The 23,645-nt window shown below is 52.1% G+C and overlaps 4 protein-coding genes across 9 annotated transcripts in view; 1 reads left to right on the top strand and 3 right to left on the bottom strand.

The window, feature by feature from the left end:
* The window catches only part of GALNS (galactosamine (N-acetyl)-6-sulfatase), a 42,250-nt gene extending 32,154 nt beyond the window's left edge, over positions 1–10,096 (bottom strand). Inside the window, exons 1-8 of one of the 2 annotated variants that reach the window (XM_066327443.1) lie at positions 9,996–10,096; positions 7,634–7,757; positions 6,377–6,451; positions 5,305–5,407; positions 2,985–3,128; positions 2,011–2,077; positions 1,756–1,883; positions 889–1,028 (exon numbers count right to left, since the gene is read on the bottom strand). In XM_066327443.1, coding sequence (XP_066183540.1) covers positions 889–1,028; positions 1,756–1,883; positions 2,011–2,077; positions 2,985–3,128; positions 5,305–5,407; positions 6,377–6,451; positions 7,634–7,757; positions 9,996–10,085 — 871 coding nt within the window. In that variant the 5' untranslated portion in view covers positions 10,086–10,096. Of the gene's footprint in view, positions 1–888; positions 1,029–1,755; positions 1,884–2,010; positions 2,078–2,984; positions 3,129–3,316; positions 3,443–5,304; positions 5,408–6,376; positions 6,452–7,633; positions 7,758–9,995 lie in introns of those variants that run through there. The other variant, XM_066327445.1, reaches the window with a different exon arrangement.
* Positions 10,097–10,172: 76 nt separating this feature from the next.
* Positions 10,173–13,144, top strand: TRAPPC2L (trafficking protein particle complex subunit 2L). The gene is made up of 5 exons (XM_066327281.1): positions 10,173–10,209; positions 11,386–11,558; positions 11,941–12,028; positions 12,136–12,215; positions 12,976–13,144. The coding sequence occupies exons 1-5, from the start codon at positions 10,177–10,179 to the stop codon at positions 13,019–13,021; spliced, it is 420 nt and encodes a 139-aa protein (XP_066183378.1). The 5' UTR covers positions 10,173–10,176; the 3' UTR covers positions 13,022–13,144.
* Positions 13,145–13,728: 584 nt separating this feature from the next.
* On the bottom strand, positions 13,729–18,394 carry PABPN1L (PABPN1 like, cytoplasmic). The gene is made up of 8 exons (XM_066327442.1): positions 18,336–18,394; positions 17,572–17,758; positions 17,340–17,448; positions 16,848–16,912; positions 16,371–16,477; positions 16,207–16,294; positions 15,978–16,120; positions 13,729–15,451 (listed from the first exon to the last, which is right to left on the bottom strand). The coding sequence occupies exons 1-8, from the start codon at positions 18,353–18,355 to the stop codon at positions 15,412–15,414; spliced, it is 759 nt and encodes a 252-aa protein (XP_066183539.1). The 5' UTR covers positions 18,356–18,394; the 3' UTR covers positions 13,729–15,411.
* A 502-nt stretch (positions 18,395–18,896) lies between these two features.
* The window catches only part of CBFA2T3 (CBFA2/RUNX1 partner transcriptional co-repressor 3), a 30,231-nt gene continuing 25,482 nt past the window's right edge, over positions 18,897–23,645 (bottom strand). For all 5 annotated transcript variants that reach the window (XM_066327437.1, XM_066327441.1, XM_066327439.1 and 2 more), the window contains one exon: positions 18,897–22,805. In XM_066327437.1, coding sequence (XP_066183534.1) covers positions 22,530–22,805 — 276 coding nt within the window. In that variant the 3' untranslated portion in view covers positions 18,897–22,529. The remainder of the gene's footprint in view (positions 22,806–23,645) is intronic.

The raw sequence follows: 23,645 nt of genomic DNA, 5'->3' as shown, positions 1-23,645 counted from the left end.
CTATCAACAACTAAAATTAAAAACAACCCCCAAACAAACAAAAAGGGTGTTAACTGCTGTCTGTAACGAAAGGAAATCTGACACTTTCAGGCAAAAATAGCTTTTTTTGGTAAGGATTTTAAATTTTATAGCACCAACACAGTTATTAGATGAAGGTATAAGAGTGAGAAAAAGAATCCTGCATTCCCTGAATGGTCCCTCTCAGAGATGGCCAGGGCTTTGCAGGAATAGCTGGAGTTTTAACCCAGCCTTGGAGCTCAGCTGGCCAAGGAACAACCAGGGAGGTCTCATGACTGATTCCAGGTCACACAAAGTCAAAGCCAGAGGCTGAGCTGAAATCAGAACTCAGGTTACTCCCTGCTCTGTGGTTCAATAACCACAAACCAAGCCTGGCTCCAAAGAGAAGAGAGCAGGTCCTAAAATCAATTTGCAGTGATTTGTTTCAGAAAAACCATCACTTAAACAAAAGAAAATCTGTTAGGCAACAAAAATCGTTTCTCTTCTTGATATTTTTCACGAGAGCTAAAGAATGAGGGACTCCTGAACTCTCTCTAATTGCTCAGAAGGCTGAAATATGCATTTGGCAGATGCAGAGTAAACACCCTGCTACGTTACTGAGCCTGGCTCTCAATAAATTACAGAATATTCCCTCCACAGGTAACAGCAACACTGGGGCAGGAAAAATCCCATTTGGCCAAGGACACCTCCTCCAACAGTGACCAGAAGCACTGAACATAAATTACTCCAAACGTAAATACTCTGTCTTTTGAGGCTTCTCCTAACTCACAACACAGACCCCACACACAGAGGGGCTTTTGTTTTTTCTCTCCTCAGAGAGAGATTTCAGCCTCGTTTTCCCGAGGCCAGGTTTGCTGAGCTGAGCCTCACCTTGTTTGGGAGCTGAAATGAGAGCAGCCCCGTTGTCAGAGGTGAAAAACACGAAGGTGTTCTCACTGATCCCCAGCTGCTGGAGGTGCTTCAGGATTTTCCCAACACTGTCATCGATTTCCCTCACTGCATCCCCGTACCTGAGGCAAGAGGAGATGCAAAATACTCAAAGCAGCAAAAAAACCAAACAAAAAAAAAAAAAAAATAGGGTCAGCACAACGTGTTCAGTGGACTTAATTTGTACCTGTGCTGCAGAAATCCTTCTCGTGCATCAGGTTTTCTGCTGCCACTGCAAATTTTTGTGTCTCTGGCCGTGCAGAGAGCAGCCCCTCTGGGGTATTGAGGGTCAGGCTTTGCTCAGGTGGGAGCCACTCTTAGACAAAGAAATTCAGCCATAAAATTCACAAACAGAGGCAAAACCATCTTGGGAGGCAATAACATGGCTTTCCTTATGGCTAGGATCTCTTTGAAGCAACACTCCCAGTGTCTACAGAGCTCTTTGCCTCCTCCAAACTGCATTTTTAAGAGTGCTTTTCTATTTGCTGCTCTGTTTTACAGGCTTTTAAAACAGGCACTAATCATCCAAAAGCCTTCTAAAAAAAAAATCATGTGTGCCACAAGACAGCATTTCATTCCTCACACAAGTGGCAAAGGAGCTTAGAGCCCCACTCCTCCCCCTGGGGTCACGTGAGCTGCAGCTCAGAATAAAGCCAAATTATGAAAGAACAATCCAAGCAAATAATGAATTTCAGCACACACACACACTTGAGTGATCCATCCCCTTGGATCTACCAACCACTGCTCAGGTTGGCAGGAGGCATTCATTAAAACAAGCCCACAACAAACATCCCCAAAAGCAGAACTTACAGCCCTCTCTGACTCGTGCCCAGGAACTGTTTGGAGGCATAAACAGGAGCATGAGTAGCATCAATTGCCCAGTATAAAAAGAATGGTTGCTGGCTGGCTTGCTGCTTGCTAATAAAATCCAGAGCTTCCTGTAAACAACAATAAAAATGAATTTATTCTCTGCCATCAAAGTTTCTCAAAAAAAAAAAAAATCCAAACCAAAAAACCCAAAAACATAAAGTCACCTTGGCTGAGAAGCCAGCACTAAAATAGTACCTGCAGGTAGAGCTGAGTCAAGTTGGCTTCACCTGTCTTCAGATCAATTTTGAAATCTTCATAGTATCTTAAGATAAAAGGAATCAGAGAGGGGAAAAAAATCAATACTAAGGAATAAACATTAAAAAAAAAAGGGTTATTTTCCTCTTTTATGGATTTTTTCCCCTGTGTATGGAGGTGACAAGCAAGTCACAGTTAACACTCAGCAAACTCTCTTCAGATATTAAAAATATGTCACCATAATTGTTCTTATGGGAGAGAGTGATGACACAGCTTGATCCAAATTAATGACTTCAAGCTTTGGACAACCCTGAGGGACTGGCCTTTTGCTGTAAGGGGCAAAACGCTTCAAAATCTCATGGTGATTCATAAAGAGCTGGTTGAAATGTGAAAAAAAAAAAAAAAATCAGAAGCACACAATAACTTCCAGTGAGACAGAGAAATGCTGGAAGCAGAACTTGGGCTGCTTTGGAAACATTATTTTAGAGGGATCTTCAGCCACCAGTGAAGCAGAGAAGGGCCTGGAGAAGTGCTCAGGGGAGCAACAGCAGTGAAATGAGACAACACCAGAGTGAAAAATGAATGGCCAAGAAGGGCCCAGACTGCAGACTGGGAGCAGGGAACGGAGTTATGCAAACACACAAAACATTATTCCAAACAGGAAGAGAAAGAACAAAGAGGTCTTTCAGTACAGAATGGGAGCAGCTTCTATGAGTGGAGTGAAATGCTCACAGGAAGCCTTGAGGGTGCCAGGGATGAGCAAACAGCTCTGGGAGGGCAGCTCCACATCCCTGCACCATGCACATGGCACCTCCAGCTTGGTCACGGTGCTGGATCTTTACTAACCACAGAATGGGGTGAGTTAGAAGGAAGCCCAAAGCCCATCCAGGTGTGAAGCCCAAAGCCCATCCAGGTGTGTGATGCCAGCAGGAAGAGCCCAGAGAGGCCCAGAGCCAGGCAAGGAGCTGGCTTACCTGCCAACCATCTCCCAGTCCCTGTACAGGGGGATGTTGGGGCGCTCTCTGTTGTCGTAGGGCCCGAAGTGACAATTTGGGGAGCCAAACCACTCATCAAAGCCGTGCCTCAGGGGGTGGAACTGGGGCTGGTGCCCCAAGTGCCTGGCAACAAAAGCAACACTGGGAGTTAAAACTCCAGAAACAAAAGCTCAGCTCAGTCAGAACAGCATGCAAGGACACAGTCTCTGCCTAAGAAATCAAAACTCAAAGCACTTCAATCACATAAATGACTCCAGAGCAGTGCCTTGAGCTCTCTCACACTTGTTGCAAGCACAGCCATGCAGACTCACCCCAGTGCTCACTTATATTCCATTTTATTTACTCTCCAATCACTGTTTTCCATTTTTTCCTTCCACTGGTGTCTTCTCCCATGCTGTCTGAGGATCAGCACTGATGGACTACACTGCCCCAAACCACTGCAGAGATGCACATAATGTTTGACTTGAGGATTCTGATCTATGACAAGTCCCTTTTATCCCACTGAGCTGTAAAAACACAAGGCAGAGCTGGTGAAATGCACCCTTCCATCCTCATCCCCTTTATGGAGCATTCACGCTGCCAAAATGCTACAAAGAGACCTGAATGGAAATGAAATGAGGTTTTTGTGTGCACATGTGGACATAAAACACCTTTAGCTACTCCTGATGACAGCTCCTCTCTCCTGTGCAGCTTGAAAATCCTCCATCCTTAACTTCCAGATGAAGCCCTTCTCTAATCTCCAGGTTTTGTACTGCAAATTCCACATTTCCTGCATTTATAGCACCTTGAAGACAGAGAATTGCCATCTCCTCTGTCTCTAAAGGGGATCTTGGTAGCTCAGTGTTTATTTAATCATTCCTCTTCCTCTCACGAGCCTGGATCTGCCCCTTGTCCACTTTGTGCCATCCCCCTCTGCACCTTCTGAACATAAAAGGCATAAAATGCATTCCCTGGAGTAAAATGATCCTTGGAGTTACTCTGAGCTGTTCCAAAGTGAGTTATGACAGAAATAATCCTCATTTCTGCTATGACTACAGCTTGATGATGGAACTGCCACTGCAGGTCTGAGCTGCAGGATTCCACCCTTTCCTCATCTGTAGATGTGGGAACACAAAGTTATTCCTGGCTGTTTCTACAACAGGGGAGATGGAAAAACATCTTTTTCTAAGAAAACCCTAAAAGAACTTACAGAGGCATTAAACATTGACTGATATCCAGATCAGTCTCTGCATCTTACAGCATAAAAGAATTCAGATTGAATGAAACACAACAAATTCCACACTGGTCGTGGGAACTACTTGACTTGCAAACTTATAACTAAACCATGGGATTTACTGTCACAGGACACCCTGGAAAGCTTTTAGAAGGGGTGATGAAACCAATAGGAAAATTTTCTGCTGGAAAACCTCTGTGAGGCCAGGAGGAGACTCCAGTTTTACCTGGCATTTTCTTACACCTTTGCAGGGAGCAGGTATCACCCCCAGCTGCTCAGCACCACTCCAGGCCCTGGCCAGGAGAAGTTTCTGGATGCACAATAATGCCCTGCACATTCCTGCTTAGTCCTTTTCCTGCTAACAGCTGCAGGTCCTTCCAGATTTGCCTTTTTTTTTTTTTTTTTCAAAGAACTGGCACCAATCTGCATTTGCCTTGTTTATTCCTTTTCCCTGGGTGTATGAATTTCCATTTATTAGCACTGAACTGCAGCTGATTGCACCCAGCCCACTGAGCTGATCCTTCAGGGGTCTCTCTCCTGCTTGGATTTGTGCTGATAAATAATTCACTGTCTTAGGGTGCTTTGCTTCCTTCCCAATTCCAGCAGGTGAATCCAACCACAATACAAACCCATCCTTCTCTAACTTATTAATGAAACTGAGAACGAAATTCCTCTTCCTTTCCACAGGAATTCAGTTTATTAATAAAAACCCAACATATAGGAAGAGTCAAAGATAAAAACCACGTAGGTGCTCAGGGCAAATTCCAACAGAATATCCTGGTGTTTTCTGATTAAATAAGTGGTGTGAGGTGTGGATAAAAGATAAAAGAGTTGAGGGGTTTATAAATACAAACACACACATAAAACCTCACCAGCTCTCTGTATGAAGATATATGTAAGCATTTGTAATGGGAACACTCAGGAATTGATCCCAGCAGGAGGAAGATCCATCACACTTTCCAAAGTTGGACATTTGAGCTTCAAAACAGGTTTTTTTTTTCCCCTGTAATTCTGTTTCTTTCTGTTGCTCCTTCCCAACACACACAAAGTGAAATCTCAAACCAAGAGAGCTCTAAATAAATTTACCATTTGCCAATGATCTTATTGGTGTAACCAGCTTTCTTCAGGAGCTCTGGAAGCAGTAATTCAGAATCTGGGATTCCTCCTACTATATCCTGGGGTGTGTACGCTGTGGGAAACAAATCAAAAACACCTTTCTGACCCTTCAAAGTATCACAGCAAACACTTCATGGACAGGATCAAAAACAGAAATTATTTGGATCCCAGCAGTCCCATTCCTTGGAATTCCTTCCCTGGGATGGAGAGGACACATTGATTCAGGGAGACCAAAGGGAGATTTCCACCCACTTGAGCATGAGGGCAAATAATAAAGGGAGCTGACACCCCAAAGTGGAGGTGAGATCCTTGAAAGGGAGATGTCATAGAAAATCAGGTGTTTTAGGGGTGGTCTTCATGTTGTAAAATTGCTTTGTGTGTTCTAAAATGAAAGCAGCTTTTTCCTCACTCAAATAACCAATAAAGGTGCTCAGACTGCAAGAGCTGATATATCACAGGTTGGACCTGATGATCCCAAAGGTCTTCTCCAACCTAATTAATTCTGCAGCTCTGAAAGAAATGAAGAGTCTCCCTCAGCCCCTGAGGCTCTCAGGGAATCAACCCCTGGCTGCTGATTCCTGCCCAGCCATGTCCCAGCACGTGGCATTTGTCACCCTGGCACCCAAATCAACCCAGGGATCTTCCCTGGAAGCACCAGGGGGTGGAAAACCTCTCTAAAGCTGAGCAGAAATGTGCCTGCTGCATAAACCTGTGAGCAGCCAGTTCTCTTCTCTGGGTATTAACACCTTCACCTGATTCTCCTTCACCAGACCCCAATTCCTCTGCCCAGAGAAAACATTTCTCAGCCAGCAGAAACAAATGGATCAAGCAGCCTGGTTAATCCTCTTAATTCCAGGGGGGTTTTCTGCTTGATGAGGAGGAAGCAATAAAATCCACACTTTTTACCAGCACTTAACAGGGTTTTTTTTTGGTGGCACTCTGGAAAATCCACGGGGAAGATCCTTTTTGCCCAAAGAGAAACTTCCCACAAGGCCCAGAGGGAAATCAGGAGAGGAAGGGAGGTCAGGAATGAGGCTCCTACCGTTCCTGGCGTGTCCATTTGTGGTGTAAAATCCATTCCTGACCGGGAGCCGGCCCGTCAGCAGGGCTGCCCTCGCTGCAAACAACACAAACATTTCTTTATAGCCCTTCTCTGATTAATATTCAGATTATTCCAGGAGGATGAGGGCAGCACAGTGACTGGAGTGTGTCAGGGTCCTGTTGTCACAGCCATTAAATCCCTCACACTCTTCCAGAATCAGTTCTCATGCATCATTTTGAGTTATTCCAGCTGAAATTTGGCCCTTTTATTAAATCAGCCACACTGAAGAGTCATTCCTTTGAATAGCCAATGGAGCAACCCTTATACCTCAGTTATATATATATTTATTATGTATTTAAGAGGAAATCCTAGCACAAACTGATTAGATGCTCAAGGCTAAGCTTTCGAGCTTGACTGAACAAAACTCATGAAATACAAAGGAAGAGCTGTCCAGCTCTGACAATAACAGCCAAGTCCTGACTGCAGGGAATATTTGAACAGATGTTTAACTTCAAGCATGTGCAGTGCCACCACTGGATTAGCAGGATTTCAGCATATTTTAAATGCCTTCTCTGAGCAAGGACATCATCAACACACTGGAAAGTGCTATCCTAAATGAGAGCCCAAATAAAAAACTCCTGTTCTTCATTTCTGCTTCAGTTCTTGGCAGCTAATCAGGTTTGAAATAAAAAAAAAAAAAAAAAAAAAAAAAAAAAAAAAAAGAAAGCAAAAAGAGAAACCACCTCACAGAAAAAACAACAAAGGGAAAAATATCTGGCTCTCCCAGACCCAAACATTCCTTTTATCTCTTGTCCCTGTCCCAAGAGTCTTGCAAGACACCAGGGGCAAAAGCAGGACACAAAATCCTGATTTCCTTGCATGAGTCTCACCAAAGCCAACAGAATCAGACCAAATATGTCCAGCAAGAGTTCAGATCCTGCTTTGTTTAACCCAAAATGAGAAAGATTAAAAAAATGCAAAGAGTGGAGCTGGAATACTGAACTGGAACAGTATAAAAATCCCTGAGCTGGACTGATCACTGAAGCAGTGCTTTGTACAAACTGAAAACTGTCGGCTTTCCAATCCAAACACAAAATAAAAAGGGAGCAAAACGCAAGATCAAAGCAGCAAATCCAATCTCTGGCCCGAGGGCAGTCACTGGTTTGTTAGTCCATGTCAGAGGCTGGCAAACACCCCAAACTCCTCAGAGGGGAGATGTTTCTCATGCTTACACGGTCCAGTCTGCAGTTTACTTACAGGGAGAGCAGAGGGGGTTGGCAGTATAGAAATCCAGGAAGAGCATCCCTTCTGCAGCCATCTGGTCTAGGTGAGGGGTTTCCTTAGAAGGCTCTCCAAAAGCTCCCAAATCCCCCCAGCCCATCTGCAAAAGGAACACACCAAATGTCAAAACCCCTTTCCACAACCACATTTTTTGGGGGGCTCACAGAACACTTTCACTGTGCCCCTTAATTTACACACGTTTCCAGTGCTCATCCCCCCACTGAGCACTTCAGAGAGGTGACAAAAATGATCTCTGTGGAGCAGGGAACTCTTACACCTTCCCCTGGTGGGTGGGGAATTGAGGCACACACAGGATTAAATGACTTATTAGCAGGTATTAAAGCACTTGGAAGAAGCTCAGTGCTTTCACTGTTACTCAGAGGCCTGAGGCACACCCAGAGCAAGGAGGAAGAGGAAGTTACACGTGGTTTACTCGGGGTTGTGCCAAGTCTGAGCCTTCAGTCCCTGCCCTGCTGTCTGTGCTGGAGCCCAGGACTCCACCTCAGCCTCTGGCTCCATCCCTCTGCAGGGCTGGAAACACAAGGCAAAAAGCCTGAACTCAAAAGCAGCAGTGCAGGAAAAGCAAGGAAGTGTTTCACAAGCCAGAAGAATCTGCCAGAGGCACCACAAGTGATTGTGCTTATCTGTAGGACTGTGGTTTCACCACGTTCCTCCTCCAGATTCCAAGAGGGCAGGCAGGAGAACCATAAAACCCCCATCAGGGTGTCTGTGTTCACTGCTGAAAAACATTCCTGGGATAAGCTTCAGGCAGAAGGTTCTAGAAGGGAGCAGCTTCATGAGGCACCTCAGGTGCTGGGGATTCCACTGGGCTTTGGAGGCTCCTTTGATCCAGGTGTGAGCCATGGATGCACAGGGTGGGATGCAGCCAGATCCTCAGGGAACCACCTGGTGCCATCGGTTTGGAAAAGAAAATTGTTGCAGAGCTGCAGAGATGGTTTCTGAGTCAAGGAGGAGTGAAATGGTTCCCCCTGACACTGGCATGAGCAATTAAAATGGATTCCATGGATTCATCCCCCAACTTCTTGATTTTTCTTTGTCATCGAGGAAGAAAGACAAAAAGAATCTCATATTTCTCTAATTCCAGAGAATCAAGGGAAAAAAACCCTTTTAATAACTTATTAAATAACTCAATAGTTCACAGAAGCTGCAGACAGGACCCTCGTGCTGTCCCAACACTTCCAGGGTGGGAGAATCCCTGTCCCAGAGAGCTTCCCTCTGGACAAATTCCAGCTTGGGAAACATTCCTGAATGGAAAACTGAGATCACAGAATCACAGGATCACTGAGGTTGGAAAATACCCCAAATCCAAGCTGTGCCCAGTCCCCACCTTGTCCCCAGGGCACTGAGTGCCACCTCCAGTCCTTCCCTGGACACCTCCAGGGGTGGAGATTCCAAACCTCCCCGAGGCTGGAAAAGCAGTGGATTATCCCACTCAGGAATTCAGGAACACCATGGAAACAAGGGGCAGGATGAACTGGCAAACAGGGAAGGGTCTGCCCACCTTTGTGAGCTCCTTGAGCAGCTTCAAACAGCAACATTTCCACTACAAACACACCTGGAAAGTGACAGGAAATTATTAGGAGAGAAGCAAACTGGCAGGGACCTGGATGTGTTGGAAATTAATATAATTCCTTCTCCACGTAGCCAAGGGTGTAAAGCTGAAAAGATTCTGAGTTAGAAATAAATCTGTATTTCTGCTCTTTGCTCATTTACTGCCATTTCTTTTTTCTTCCCAGTTCAAAGAGCCAAAATGAGCAGAATCACTTTTCTTCTTGCTGAGTATTTCAGGAGGCCACCAACGCCCTCCTTGTGACCATCCTCAGCGTCGGAGGGGAGCTCTGGACATCATCCAGCCCAGGGGCACCTGGAGCAGGTGACAAAGGGACACATCCAGGTGGGACTGGAACGTCCCCAGAGGAGGAGCGCTGGGCCAGCGCTCTCACAACCTCCACGGGAAGTTCTTCGTGCCGCAGTGGAACTTCTGCTTCGCTTCGCGGCCATCGCTTCTCTTCCTCTCGCTGGGACACCACACTGAGGGAGAGCGATGTGACCCCCGTCCTCTGACACCACGGAAACATTTCTGTGGATGGACGTGCGGCCCGTGCCCGGCTCCCGCCACGCCCCAGCCCCTCACAGGGCGGCGGGGCCCGCTCCGGGCCCGCTCCAGCCCCGCTCCGGCCCCGCTCCAGCCCCGCTCCGGCCCCGCTCCAGCCCCGCTCCGGCCCCGCTCCAGCCCCGCTCCAGCCCCGCTCCAGCCCCGCTCCCGCCCCGCTCCAGCCCCGCTCCCCCCGGTTCCTCCCGCGGAGCCCCAACTCACGTCGTCCATGAGGAGGAGGATGATGTTGGTGGCAGCGGCGGGGCCCAAGGCCCAGCAGAGGCACAGCGGCCTCAGCGCCGCGCTCGCCATGGCAACGGCGGCGCGCGTCCCCGTGGCCGTGCCCGTGCCCCGCGTGCCCGCGCCGCCCCCGCGCGTCACCGCCCCACGTGAGCCGGCCAAGATGGCGGTGTGCATCGCCGTCATCGCCAAGGAGGTACGGCGGGGAGGGAATGGAGGGCTCGGCCTGTGGGGAAAAGGGGGTCACTGGGGCCTGGGGAAGGGGGAGGGGGAAGAGGGCTCTGGTTTTGGGGTCTGAGCGGGATGTGGGGCCCGGTGGGGTTATGGGGTACGGGAGAGGGGATTTCAGGTTGTGGGGCTGAGGAGAACGAGGGAACAGTGGGGTCTGGGGAAGGGTGAGGGGGAAGAGGGCTTTGGTTTGGGGGGTCTGAGCGGGATGTGGGGCCCGGTGGGGTTATGGGGTACGGGAGAGGGGATTTGAGGTTGTGGGGTTTAGGGGAGGGTGAGGGGAAAGAGGGCTTTGGTTTTAGGGTCTGAGCGGGATGTGGGGCCCGGTGGGGTTATGGGGTATATGGGAGTGGGGATTTGAGGTTGTGGGGTTTAGGGGAGGGTGAGGGGAAAGAGGGCTCTGGTTTTGGGGGGTCTGAGCGGGCCTGGGGAAGGGTGAGGGGAAAGAGGGCTCTGGCTTTAGGGTCTGAGGGGGATGTGGGGCCCGGTGGGGTTGTGGGGTATACGGGAGAGGGGATTTGAGGTTGTGGGGCTGAGGAGGACAGGGCAGCAGTGGGGTTTAGGGAAAGGTGAGGGGGAAGAGGGATTTGGTTTTAGGGTCTGAGCGGGATGTGGGGCCCGGTGGGGTTATGGGGTATACGGGAGTGGGGATTTGAGGTTGTGGGGTTTAGGGAAGGGTGAGGGGAGAGGTGCTCTGGTTGTAGGGTCCGAGCGGGCCTGGGGCTGTGTTTGAGAGGGGAAGGGGCAGGATCTCGGGCTGTGGGGTCTGGATAGGGGGGAGGGCAGCAGAACAGAGCAGACACAGGGCAGTGGGGCAGACACTGGGGGCAGTGGGCTGGGCAGGAGAGAACGGGAGCAGGCCTGGGGCAGGCAGCACAGGCACAGTGTGAGGCTGCTCCGGGCTCTCCTGCTGCTGGGACAGAAGGGTTTTCCTCGGGAGAGACAGGCACAGGCTCTGCTGGGAGAGGAGAGCAGAGAGACCTGAGCCTTGTGCTGTGCCTGTTCTCAGAACCCATGCCAAGGGTTCTGCTGCCATGGGGACAGAGGTGCTGCAGCGTGGGGAGGGGCCTGTGCTGGCCACAGAAATGGTCAAACAGCTGTGACAGCAGCACAGCCCAGCCAGGGTGGTTTGTTCTGCTGCCAGAATTACCCCCTGTACATCCGGAGCGTGCCCACGGAGAACGAGCTCAAGTTCCACTACACCGTGCACACCTCCCTGGACGTGGTGGATGAGAAGATCTCAGCCATGGGCAAAGCCCTGGTGGACCAGAGGGAGCTGTACCTGGGGCTCCTCTACCCCACTGAAGACTACAAAGTGTATCTTTGTCACGCCTTTGGCCAGGCCAGTGTGGGTTTCGTTTAACCATCATCAATCCCACCCCTGCCCTGCACAGACACCCCAACAATCCCACCCTGGGAGCATTTTCCAAACTCTTCTGGAGCTCTGGCAGGCTCAGAGCAGTGCCCAGCACCCTTTGGAGGAAGAACCTTTTCTCATATCCAACCTAAACCTCCCCTGGCCCAGCTCCAGCCATTCCCTGAGTCGTGTCCCTGCTCACAGAGAGAACAGCTCAGTGTCTGCCCCTCATGAGCAAGTTCCCTCTCGGTTTGTTTGTCCCTTTGGGCACATTCCAGCCTGGATGAAGTGGCTGTGCCAGGCCCCTGCTGTGTGAGAAGCCTGTCCTTAACCCCAGCCCAGGTACGGCTACGTGACCAACTCCAAGGTGAAGTTTGTCATGGTGGTGGATTCCTCCAACACAGCCCTGAGGGACAACGAGATCCGCAGTGTGAGTGCTCCCAAGCACAGCCACCTGGCTGGGTCTGCTCCTTCCAGCTCCTCAGGAGGTGCTGAGAGACAGAAAAATTAACGTGTTCACCTCCACTCCCCTTTCAGATGTTCCGAAAGCTGCACAATTCCTACACAGACATCATGTGCAACCCTTTCTATAACCCTGGGGACAGGATCCATTCCAGGTGAGTGGGTTGTTCACGTGGATTTGTCTCTTTGAGGCCTTTCTGGAATTTTCAGGGCACCTCTGAGGCCACAGGACCGACCCTGTGGTTGGCCAGTTCAGGTGTGTGTGCGCTCTAAGTGCCTTAATGAGAATACTGAGGTTGGTTTTGGGCCATTCCTACTCACAAAAAAACTGATGGTGTCATAAAAAGTTCTACTGAACTCTCACTCCTACCTCAGAACTGGGGTTACAACATTAAGTTTAGAAAATGGGTTTTTTTTGGGAGAAAAAACTACCTAAAAAGAGAGGTAAGCAATGGTTGGACTTGATGGTCCTAGAGGTCTTTTGCAAATTTAGTAACTGAATATTAAAATGTAGTGAGTAGAACAGGCTAAAGACTGAACAAGTGCCCTTGTCCAGGGTTTATCCTTGGCTAGGGACAAACATTCAGCACATGGAATTCCTCCTCTGTGAGGGTCAGTATCCCCCATTCCCATTGTAACCTCATGGGAAATTTGAATAAACTGGGAGTTTCTATGGCCTGGGCAAGAAGTAGTTTGCAGAGACAGAGCAGCAGGCAGGATAAGACCTGACCTTACCTCATACCTTAATTAAAAGTCATTAATCCTTCAACAGCTTGTGCTGCAAAGAGTAAAACCCCGTGTCCAGCTTAGGGAAAACCAGGCACAGGCAGGCTGAGAAAGTGGTTTTGTTACAAAAGCTGTGCTGTGCAAAATGAACCGCTTCCTTTAATAATCTGTATTTATTTCCCTCTCCAGAGCTTTTGATACTATGGTGAATTCCATGATGATGCAGGTGTGCTGAAGCCCCTCCCACCCCCTGGGAAACATTCCCTGTGTGCAGGATCTACCTGCAGTGCTGTAAATATGCCATATTCTGTGTAATAATTTAAATTTGCTCCGTGTAAAATAAACCTGACACCTGCAAGGTTTGCCTGGATTTGTACTGGAGCAAACAGAAACCAGTGCTCACAGAACCACGGGATGGTTTAGGTGGGAAGGGCCATTGAAGCCATCTCATTCCATGGGCAGGGACATCTTCCACTTGTCCCAGGATGCTCCAAGGTCCCTTCCAACCCAAACTTTTCTAGGAGCTTCCCTGCCTGGGCTGATTTCTGGGTCACTCAGTTTGCACCTCATCCAGACACACTCCACAGTGATTCCCAGCCCAGGTAGAGCAGCTGGAATAAACCCACCCAATCCAGCCACAGATTAAACCATCGGGGATTGCACAGCTGCCTGGTTTATCCCAAATTAATCTCTATTAGCATCTCCTCCCTACTGCTCTAATTACAGACTCCCAAATCAGCAGCAGGTATTTAGAAGGAATAAAGCACAAATTGCACTGGAAGAGCAGCCCAGCTCCAGCACTCCTGGTTCAGCAGAGGAGGCACACACACCTCTGCTCCAAGCACCTCATCAGTTAAAAACCACAGAAACCAGCTAAAAAATAACAGATCTGCCCAGCCCTAGGGGATCCCCCTGGAGAACACTCCACAACTACACATGAAGTTCACACAGCAGGATCATTTATTTTAAAAATAAGTAACAGTTACAAATACTTCCTCAAACAGAACTGAAGTACATTTTATCAGCAACCACCTGGGATATCATGGGAGGTTCAAGCCTCTCCCACCATCTCCAAAGGGCACAGCTGTGCACTGCTATCCACAGACATTCTCATCTAAAAAACGTGGCTGTTTTCACTCACAGAGACAGCAGCTCAGTGTTGCCTCTTCCACAAGAGAGTCCAAACACCCCAAAGTAGTTTTTTTATTAAAAAATAACCCTCAAAAATTTATAATCCTATCAAACAGAAGCCCTAGAAAAAGCTGGTTTATAGTGTAAGCCTACGGGTAGCTCAAATCAAGGTCAGTCTCAGCAGCTCTGAGGACAATATCAACACAACATCAAGAGTTAAGGCCGCAGGCTTTTAAAAAAATATCTAGAGATCTTAAAGGGGGGAAAAAAAAAATCTGGAATTTTTAGCTTGGCAATGCCCCTGAGCTGTGAAAAGCTGCTTTAGGAGTCTGGGTTAGAGAGCCCTTAACCAAGGATCCCGAAAGATTAGTGGGAGAATTACATAATAAAATTCATTTCCATGCAGAACTTCCCCAGGAATGCTGTCTGCTGGGGTTCCCAGCCAGCCTCTTCTAACACAAAAGGTTTTTTTTTTTTTTTTTCCTTTAAAAACACGTGGCTTTGGAGCTCATGAACACAAAATCAGCAGGAAAGGGAAGAGCCAGGAGCCTGGTACCCAGCCCCTTTGGTGCTCTTTGGTCCTGAGCCTCCAGCAGGGCTCACATCATCCCCAAATGTGACTCCAGAGCAGGGATGGTGATGGCAATAAAGAGGGAGACCAGACCAAATTGGCACCGGTGAAGGTGATTTTGTAATGCTGCTACTGGAAGAAATAAAGTCAAATGAGGAGTTGCCAGCTCCCTTTGACCCCTGGAGCTTGGAATAAAAGCAGGAGGAAGAGGGGTTTTGCTGACATCCAAAATAAAAAAGAGGAAGGGTTTTTGTGACACCCAGGTCTTGTTTAACTAGCACAGGCTCCCAGAGAAACGAGGGATGCTTCTTCCCTATCCTGGATGTACAAACCTAAAATCCAGACCCAAACCACATCAGGTCACATCCACAGGGCTGATGAAGGAAAAGCTTCCCCAGCAATCAGATCTGGAGCTGCAACCCAAAACGTCCTCCATTGATTTGGGAAAGGAAACAGTCTTTAGGATCTTAGAAGAAGAGAAGGCAGCATCCAGCTGCTGCAGAAGAGCTGAGGGAGGTTCATGGCCAAGCAGTGGCATGGAGAGCATCCAGCCAGCCAGGAGCCAAACCAAACCCCCCAGGACAGCCCTTCTCCATGGGATAAGGAGGAGACTTGATGGTCTGGAAGAGCTCTTCCTTTCCCAGGACAATATTCTCTGGAATGAGCCTCTTCTCTGTGCAAACACAATCCCCTGGGCAGAGCTGAGGTGGGATGAGCTCTCCTGGGATGCTGGCAGGATGGAGCAGATCCCATCTTCCCTCCTGCAGCCCAGCACGGGGCTCACCAGTAATCCTCAGGGCCGGGCAGATGGCATTTTTAAAATTAAATCTGTTTTTTGGCTTGGCTAGGCATACTTTTTAAATCTCTCCAATCCCATCTCCTTGTTTCAGTCCCATGGGCATCACCAGGCACTCCAGTCTTCTCTAGTATGGAAAATACCAAGGCAGCAGCCTTGCCCGACCCCTAAACAGGAACAAAACCAACATCCTGAAGCACTGGGATCCTTCCAGGGGCTGGGGCTCCCCCTTCCTGCACAGCTCCCCTGGGCTGCACCCCCAAAACCAGGGCAACCCCAAAGCCAGGCCCAGCTCTGGGACTGGTGAGGCTGGGAGTGCAATGCCCACCCCACCACTCCCCAAACTCCTGCAGGGACAAGGTGACAACTCCAGATTTGCAATGCCCACCCCACCGCTCCCCAAACTCCTGCAGGGACAAGGTGACAACTCCAGATTTGCAATGCCCACCCCACCGCTCCCCAAACTCCTGCAGGGACAAGGTGACAACTCCAGATTTGCAATGCCCACCCCACCACTCCCCAAACTCCTGCAGGGACAAGGTGACAACTCCAAATTCCCGGGTGATCCTTCCTGCCAGAGCCCTCCTCCATCCTCCCAGCCACGCCGGGGTGGGAAGGGCAAAGCCAAGATGGTGGAGCCGGGAATCCCATCGTGCTCCACACCTGAGGAGCCTCCCACACCCAGAAACTCACCTGTAGGTCCTCCCCCGCAGCCTGGGGGGCTGCCCATAGTATCCTCCCCAGCGGCTCAGCCCTCCCCGGGTGTGGAAGTAGCCCCGGTAGCCGCCGCGGTCGGTGCTGCTGATGCCGGGCATGTTGGTCCTCTTGGGCAGCACCTGGAGGGTGGGGAGGGGCTGTTGGAGCTGGGATTTGGCTGGGAACGGTTGGGAGCAGCCCCTCGAGGCCTCCCCCCGGCTCTCACCTTGATGACACGGCCCCTGAACACGCTCTCGTCCAGCTCCACCGCAGCCTTCACAGAGCTCTGCTCCTCGAACTCGATGTAGGCATAGCTGTGAGGGAATGGTGTGAGCACAGCCCCAGGGACACCCCGGGGACCCCCCAGCCCTCCCTGCACGCAGCACTGACCCTTTGGGGTGGCCCGAGAACTTGTCACAGAGGATGGTGACGCGGTTGATCTGCCCACAGCTGTTGAAGTGAGACTCCAGCTCCTCTGCTGTGCCCCCGTAATCCACCTGCAACGACAGCCCCGACCCTCAACACTCCTGGGTGTGGGATTTACACATCCACAGGGCAGGCAGCTGGCCCCACTGACAGCTCCCCACCGCTGCTCAGCCTCCCCTGAGGGTCAGGGCACACTCCCAGCCGAGTGCTCCCACCGGGAACACAAACGCAAGAGACAACCTGCCCTGCTTTGAAGGGACAGGCAACTTCCAGGGGGCTTTTGGGGAGCTGATGAGCTGCCAGTGGCAGAAAAGGAGCCACATTCCCAGGCTGGGCTGGGCAGAGGAGAAACACTTGGGATGGGGACAGATGGGCCCCACGCCAGGGGTTTGGGGCACACACCCAGCTGGGCACAGAGCAGTGAGAGGGGCTCCCACTTACATTGCCCACGTAGATGGAACGCTGGTCAACCTCCATCTTCTCCTGGGTTGTCAGCGGGAAGAGAGCTGTGAAGAGGAGGGATTTGTCATGGACAGAGGGACATCTGCCTGTTCCCAGCACAGCCAGCCCTGAGCTGACACTGCCAGCTCCTGAGACCCCTGGTCACAGCCAGGTGTATCCAGATCCTCACACTGCCTCCTCCTCCACACCCCTTCGCCCCTTTTGACAGTGACTCCTCTTCTGGGGCTGTTAGTACTCAACTCAATTACTTGATTGAATTACATGCAATTAAATTAATTTACTTCATCTGGGCCCACACAGGTAGGAGGTTAAGAGCTAATAGAATGTGCGTTAGCATCACACCAGTCTTGGGACCCCCCTCACCCACCTGATGTGTCCAGTCCCAGGTGCCCAGAGAGGCAGAGCCAAACACTTTGGCTGCAGTTGTCACCTTGTGCCTCAGAGGTGTCCCTGGGGAGGGACAACCCATACCTGCTTCTGAGCTCATGAACAGGTGGTTCTCAGCTTCCAGCTGCAGCTCCTTCAACCTCTCATCCTCCTTCTCTATTTCCCGCAGTTTGGCTTTGATGGCCTCCAGCTCCTGAATCCCAAAGCAAGAATTGCACGAGCAGCACACAGGGAGCAGGGACACCCCCGGTGTAAAAAATTCCCCATTTTCTTTGGGCACCAGGAAAACCGGTTCCCTATCCAGGCAGGCACTCACCGGGTCCTGAACATCCTCAACATCTTGCTCCTCTGTGCTGTTCCCCTCCTGAGGGCTCGGGTCCGAGCCCTCATCATCCGCTGCCTTGCACACCGCTGCCACCTCCGCCACGTCCCAGGACGCTGCCTCCGCTTGCAGGGACGGTGGGTCCTGCCACCAGATCTCCGAAGTGTCCAGGAAGAGAGGACTGGGCGGGACAAGGGGCAAAAGAGCATTGAACCAACAGCCATTTAACGTACGAGCTAAAGCACCACCTCAGCCAGGCAAAGGCTTGCAGGGCGTTTCCAGCAGAAGGATGAAGAGGTAACATTAATGCAGCTGGTTCTCTGTGCAGCAAAACCTCAGAACTGCAAACTGCAACCAAAAGGTCCTCAGTTCACCCTGAGTCCATTCCCAGCTCATGGGGGCTGCAGAGAGGACCTGCAATCAACTGCCCTAAACTGGAAAAAAAAAACCCAGGGGAACGCGGCACGCGGGTATGGAAGGGAAAGAAGCAGGACACGGCCCCCAGCAGAGCGGCCAGGCTGCAGAAAGGACCAACCGGGGCTCTGCCTCCCGCAGCGAAAGCAGAGCCGCACCCTGCCAACCCCCGAGAGGCTCCCGGAGGGACACGCCCTCCCACCCAAGAGAACGAGCTCTCCCACCCGGGAGCGGAAAGGCGGCTCCGCTGCAGCGGGTGGAGCGGCGGTGGAGCCGTGCCGGTCCGAGGCCGAGCCGTGCCGGAACCGTGGCGGAACCGTGGCGGTCCGAGGCCCCGCACGCACCTGGCCCGGGCCCCGAACATGCTGCGCGCGGCCCGCGCGACCGGCGACCACGTGCGGCTCTCCCGCCACCACGAGCGGGGCTCGCGCCCGCGCGCCACTTTCACACATCAGCGGCCAATCAGGGCGGGGCGCGCGCCAGGCCACGCCCCCCGCGGCTGGGGGAGAGCGCCGCCCCGAGCTCCGGGGGCCGCGGGTTCGAGACCCGGCAGCGGCGTCCAGCTGGGGCTGGTTGGTGTGAGTGATGCCCCGGGCCTCCCGGTGCACCGAGCCTGCTGCTGGTGGCGGTGCTGGGGGCTGCAGCCGGCTGGCAGCGTGGGGAGAGCAGGGGGGCACCCCGAAGGTGCGGCAGCAACAGGTGGGACACATCGCTTTGAGTGGCCTGGGCACATATCCCTGTGAGTGGCCTGGGGACACACCTGAGCTCCCCTGGCACGGACAGCCCTCCCCAGCGCTGTAATGAACCCCCCGAGGCAGGACCGGGGGCACAGAGTGCAAAGCAGTGCCAGCAGCGGGGGACGAGGGCACCCAGCACAAGCCAAGCCCAGGCTACGGAGCCTCTGGTTGATATTAAATTGTCTTTATTACACAGATACAGAGTTAAGAACAGACATAACCTGAATCATAAAGTTTACATCTTTCACAGGTCAAACATACAGTACACTTAAAGAGAAAGCGGGGAACAGCAAGGGAGGGGACAGCATGCCGAAGGAAAGTCCTACCACATCATCTCTCGGGGCTGGCCCCGCGCCTGGCCCTAGCGGGGTCTCTGGTTTCCAGCCCCTCGGGGTCCCGCTGTCCCCATCCCGGGGCTGGCAGGGCTCCAAGGGCAGGGCTCAGCCCCGCACGGGCTCGGGGAAGCGATGCTGCCGCAGCCAGCAGGGAGCGGGGACATCGGCACGACCTCCCCCCCGGGGCCGTGGCGGTCGGGGACATCGGAGGAGCCCCCCAGAGCTGCCACCGCAGGGGGGACACCCCATCACAGTGCCGGGGACCTGGGAACACAGTGGCATCTTGTCCCCAGCCTCAGACCCACTGGGATGCGGAGAGGCACCCCGAGGAGGAGGGGAGGAGGAGGAGGAGGAGGAGGAGATGCTGCAGGGGGAGTTCGGGGGGCTCTGGCAGTGACGGAGCAAAAGCCAGGCAGGTGTGGGAGCCCCGCTCCGGCCTCGCCGGGATGTGACACTTTGGTTTCAGCTGGGATTTGGGGTTGGGAACATGAGGAAGGGGCTGGAGAGGGGACCCCGGTGCCGTGGCTGGCACCAGAAGAGCCACGTCCCTCCTGCCACCTCCCCAGCTTGGTGCCACAGGCAGCACCCGGCGCCCTGGGCTCTGCCTCCCCGTGGGCACGGGGACCTGGGACACGCTGTCCCCGTGTCCCCAACACCGTCCAGCTGCCCCAGCCGTGACGGGAGCAGGAAACCCGGGAGCTGTGAGCAGCCACGGGGAGCTGATGGGGCACCCCACAGTGTCCCCACAGCCCCTGGCCCGGCCAGGCTGTGCCAGCACCGCGCTGCTCATCCACTGCCATCTCCAAGGTGCCACCAAGCCACCCAAAAGAGACAGCACGTGGCACACATCCCTTGGCCCACCACACACCCCAACAAACAGCATTTTGGAGCAAACCCCCAGGGAAACCCGCACAGCACCACCAGAGCATCACTGCAGCCCCGCGGCCGCTCCGTCCTCCCCGCAGCACAACAAATGGTTTTGTTTTTTTTTTTGGGAAATCTCACATTTAAAGCTGTCGTTCTGGTTTGGCCGCTCGCTGAGGCTGTGTCGCCCGTCCCCTCCTTTCCCTCCCTCGGCTTTTGGTTTCAATGCAAGGTTCTGGAGGGTAGCTTTATTCTTATTAAAAAAAAAATAAAAAAATCATAATAATTCCAAAGAAGCAAACCAGCAGGGAGTGGAGTGGAAGGGAGAGCGGTCCCTGTGGAAGTGCTCTCGCCCGCGGTTTCCCGGCGAGGTGGAGGTAGAGAGGCAGAGCCCCGGCAGGAGCGGGGCCGGGGACACGCGGGGACAGGCGGGGACAGGCGGGGACACGGGACGGGCCGCACCCCCGGGCGAGCAGCGGCATCTGCAATACTCTTATATATTACCTCTTCTCAGGAAACGTAAGAAAAATAGACAATATTACATATGTCACACCATAAATAAAGTGAACAGTCACGGGAGGGGCGCCTGGCAAAGCTCCCAGGGTTTGGGGGGGCCACAGAAACCACCCAGGGGCTGCACCGAGGTCTTGGGGGGCACAGAAACGTGCCCAGGGTTGGGCCAAGACCTTGGGATGCACCAGAACCCCTTGGGAGGGATCCACCAAGACCATGGGGTGCCCAGAACCTTCCCAGGAGGATGCAGACAAACCTCCTGGGGGGATGCACCAGGACCTCAGAAGAACTCTGAGAGGATCCAGAGAGATCTCGGCGTGCTCAGAAAGCCCCCAGGGAGGCTCTCAGGGTGCACAGAACTCATCCAAGGTGATGCAACAAGATTTTGGGGTGCACAGAACCCTCCCAAGGGGACGCAGCAAGGCCTTGGGGTGCGCAGAACCCGCAGCAGGGCTGGGTGCCGGTGGCACAGTGACATCACCCTTGGCGTGTCCCAAGCTCTGCTGTGGCCCAGCCCAGCCCTGTGACCGACAGCACAAACCCAAGCCCTTCCCTCCTCTTCCTCCCCTACAGAAAACACACAGGATGGGTTTTGCAAATGCGGAAAAAAAACTTCAGCTCCTCCCGACGCCGGGCCTCGCTCCGGTCAGCGCCACGGCTCCACGCTTCCTCCTCATCCTTTATTTGGCAAACGTCTCTTATTAGCATCACTATCATCATCATGATTATTATTCATTTTTGGACCTCTGCAGACACTATTTACATTCACATTAGCGCACAGCACTGCTGCCTCCGCTCGGAGCTCGGACTTTTCCGTATTGCACTTCCGTCCTCCGTGCCGCTCCGGCGAGGCCAGAATCCCAAATAATCCACATCGTCCTCGGCCAGGAAGGAGGCAGCGTTCCTTTTCCTTTCCTTTTCCTTTTCCTCTTAAAACTCCTTGTGGAACAAATCCAGCGCGGGGTGTGGGAGCAGCCTGGCAGTGAAGGGATGGGGGGGAGGGTCCCCCGACGGCTTCGGGGAGGGAGAAACCCAAGATCCGTCTTTGAACTTCCCTTTTTCTTTTTAATTCTTTCTTATTATTATTATTCTTTTTTTTTTTAATTATTATTATTTTTTTAATCTCCTTTTTGTTCTCCTTTTCCAGGGCGGTGGTGGGCAGAGGTAGAGATGTGCCAACTCCGGCTGCGGTTCTCAGCCCCATCTCCCCCTCCCACACCTTGGGGGTTGGGGGTTTTAGTAAAAAAACACCTTTTTTCTTTTCTTTTTTTTTTTTTTTTTTTCTGCTTTATTTTAATAGAAATTCTTTAAAGCCCCAGGGGCGTGTCCATCCATCCTTGTGGGGAGGGGAAGGAAGCGACAACAGAACGAAACGAACTTTGGCAGTGGAGAGACGTTTGGATCTTCCTTGGTTTTGGATTTCCTTTGGAGCAGAGGTGAGTCTGGTCTGTTCTTGGCTAGCTAGCAAGGTAGTTACAGGTGAGCGTCCATCACGCAGCGTCTGGTTTTTGGATTTTTCTTTCTTTTTTTTTTTCTTTTTTTTTTTTTTTCCTTTTTTAAAATTTCTTACTTAAAGCCAAAGAGTCCGACGTTTTCTTTTTTATTTTCTTTATTTTTTTTACAAAAGAAAAAAAAAAGGTAAAAAGAAAAAAAAATAATAGGAAGAGAGAGATGAAGAAAAGAAGGTTCTTTCCTCCTCCAAGTGAGCCCCTCGGCAGCGCTGATGGGGGATGGGATCAGGCTGGTCTCTCCCCACAGCACTGCGTGGTGAGGCTGGAGCCAAATCCCTCATCCAAAGAGCAAAAAAGGAAAAAAAAAACCAAAAAAACCAACCAGCCAAAAAACCCCCAAAAATCCCAAACCACAATCCCCCAACCGATAGAAAACCAACCGAAAAAAAAAATAATAAAAAAGCCAAAACAAAGACTGAAGAAAGAACAGAGACCGGTATTTGCCTTAACTCCACTTAAAGCCCAGTTTGAGGATCCGTGAGGATTAGTTGTGAGAGCTAGAGAGGTCGTTTCGGAGGTCACACGAGTCAGGTAGCTGAGGAAATTGCACGGGGTGACAGTCCGAGCCCCGGGGTGGCTCAGCGGGACGCGCTGTCCAGCGGCGCCGGCGTGGCCGGAGTGCCAGCGCGGGACGCGGCCACCGAGCCCGCCTCGCTGGGGCTGCTGGCCACGGCGGGCACCGCGTCGGGCTGGCCCGGCCCGGGGGCAGCGGGGCCCGGCAGCCCCTGCAGAGTCTGCCCGCAGACGTGGTGGTGCTTCTCCCAATCCTTGTGCTGGCAGAAGGAGCCGCAGTAACGCGCCGTGTTGCAGCCGCTGCACGTCTCGCTCGCCTTGCGCCCGCAGTTCCAGCAGCTCTGTGGGAATGGGGGATGTGGCCTTAGCTCTGGAGTGTGTGCAGCCCTGAGCTGGGCTGTGCAGCCAGGATCGGGCACTCCATCGTCCCAGACTCTGCACACCCATCCCACACCGTGTACATCCATCCCAGACCGGGTACATCCATCCCACACCATGCACATCCAATCTCACATTGTGCACATTCATCCCAGACCGTGCACATCCATCCCAGACTGTGCACCCCTCTCCTGGACCATGTACATCATCCCAGACCGTGTACATCCATCCCACACCATGCACATCCAATCCCAGACCGTGTACATCCATCCCATATCGTGCACGTTCATCCCAGACCATGTACATCCATCCCACACCATGCACATCCAATCTCACATTGTGCACATCCATCCCAGACTGTGCACCCCTGTCCTGGACCATGTACATCATCCCAGACCATGTACATCCATCCTACACCGTGTACATCCATCCCACACCGTGCACATCCAATCCCACATCGTGCACATCCATCCCACATCGTGCACATCCATCCCAGATTGTGCACCCCTCTCCTGGACCATGTACATCATCCCAGACCGTGTACATCCATCCTACACCGTGTACATTCATCCCACATCGTGCACATTCATCCCAGACCATGTAAATCCATCCCAGACCGTGCACATCCAATCCCACATCGTGCACATCCAATCCCACATCGTGCACATCCATCCCAGACCATGCACATCCATCCCAGGCTGTGCACCCCTGTCCTGGACCACGCACATCCATCCCAGACCATGCACATCCAATCCCAGACCACACACATCCATCCCAGGCTGTGCACCCCTGTCCTGGACCAT

The sequence above is a fragment of the Sylvia atricapilla genome, chromosome 12 (assembly GCF_009819655.1).
Source record: "Sylvia atricapilla isolate bSylAtr1 chromosome 12, bSylAtr1.pri, whole genome shotgun sequence".
In the NCBI taxonomy this organism is placed as follows: Eukaryota; Metazoa; Chordata; class Aves; order Passeriformes; family Sylviidae; genus Sylvia; species Sylvia atricapilla.
This window is presented reverse-complemented; position numbering and strand designations above follow the sequence as displayed.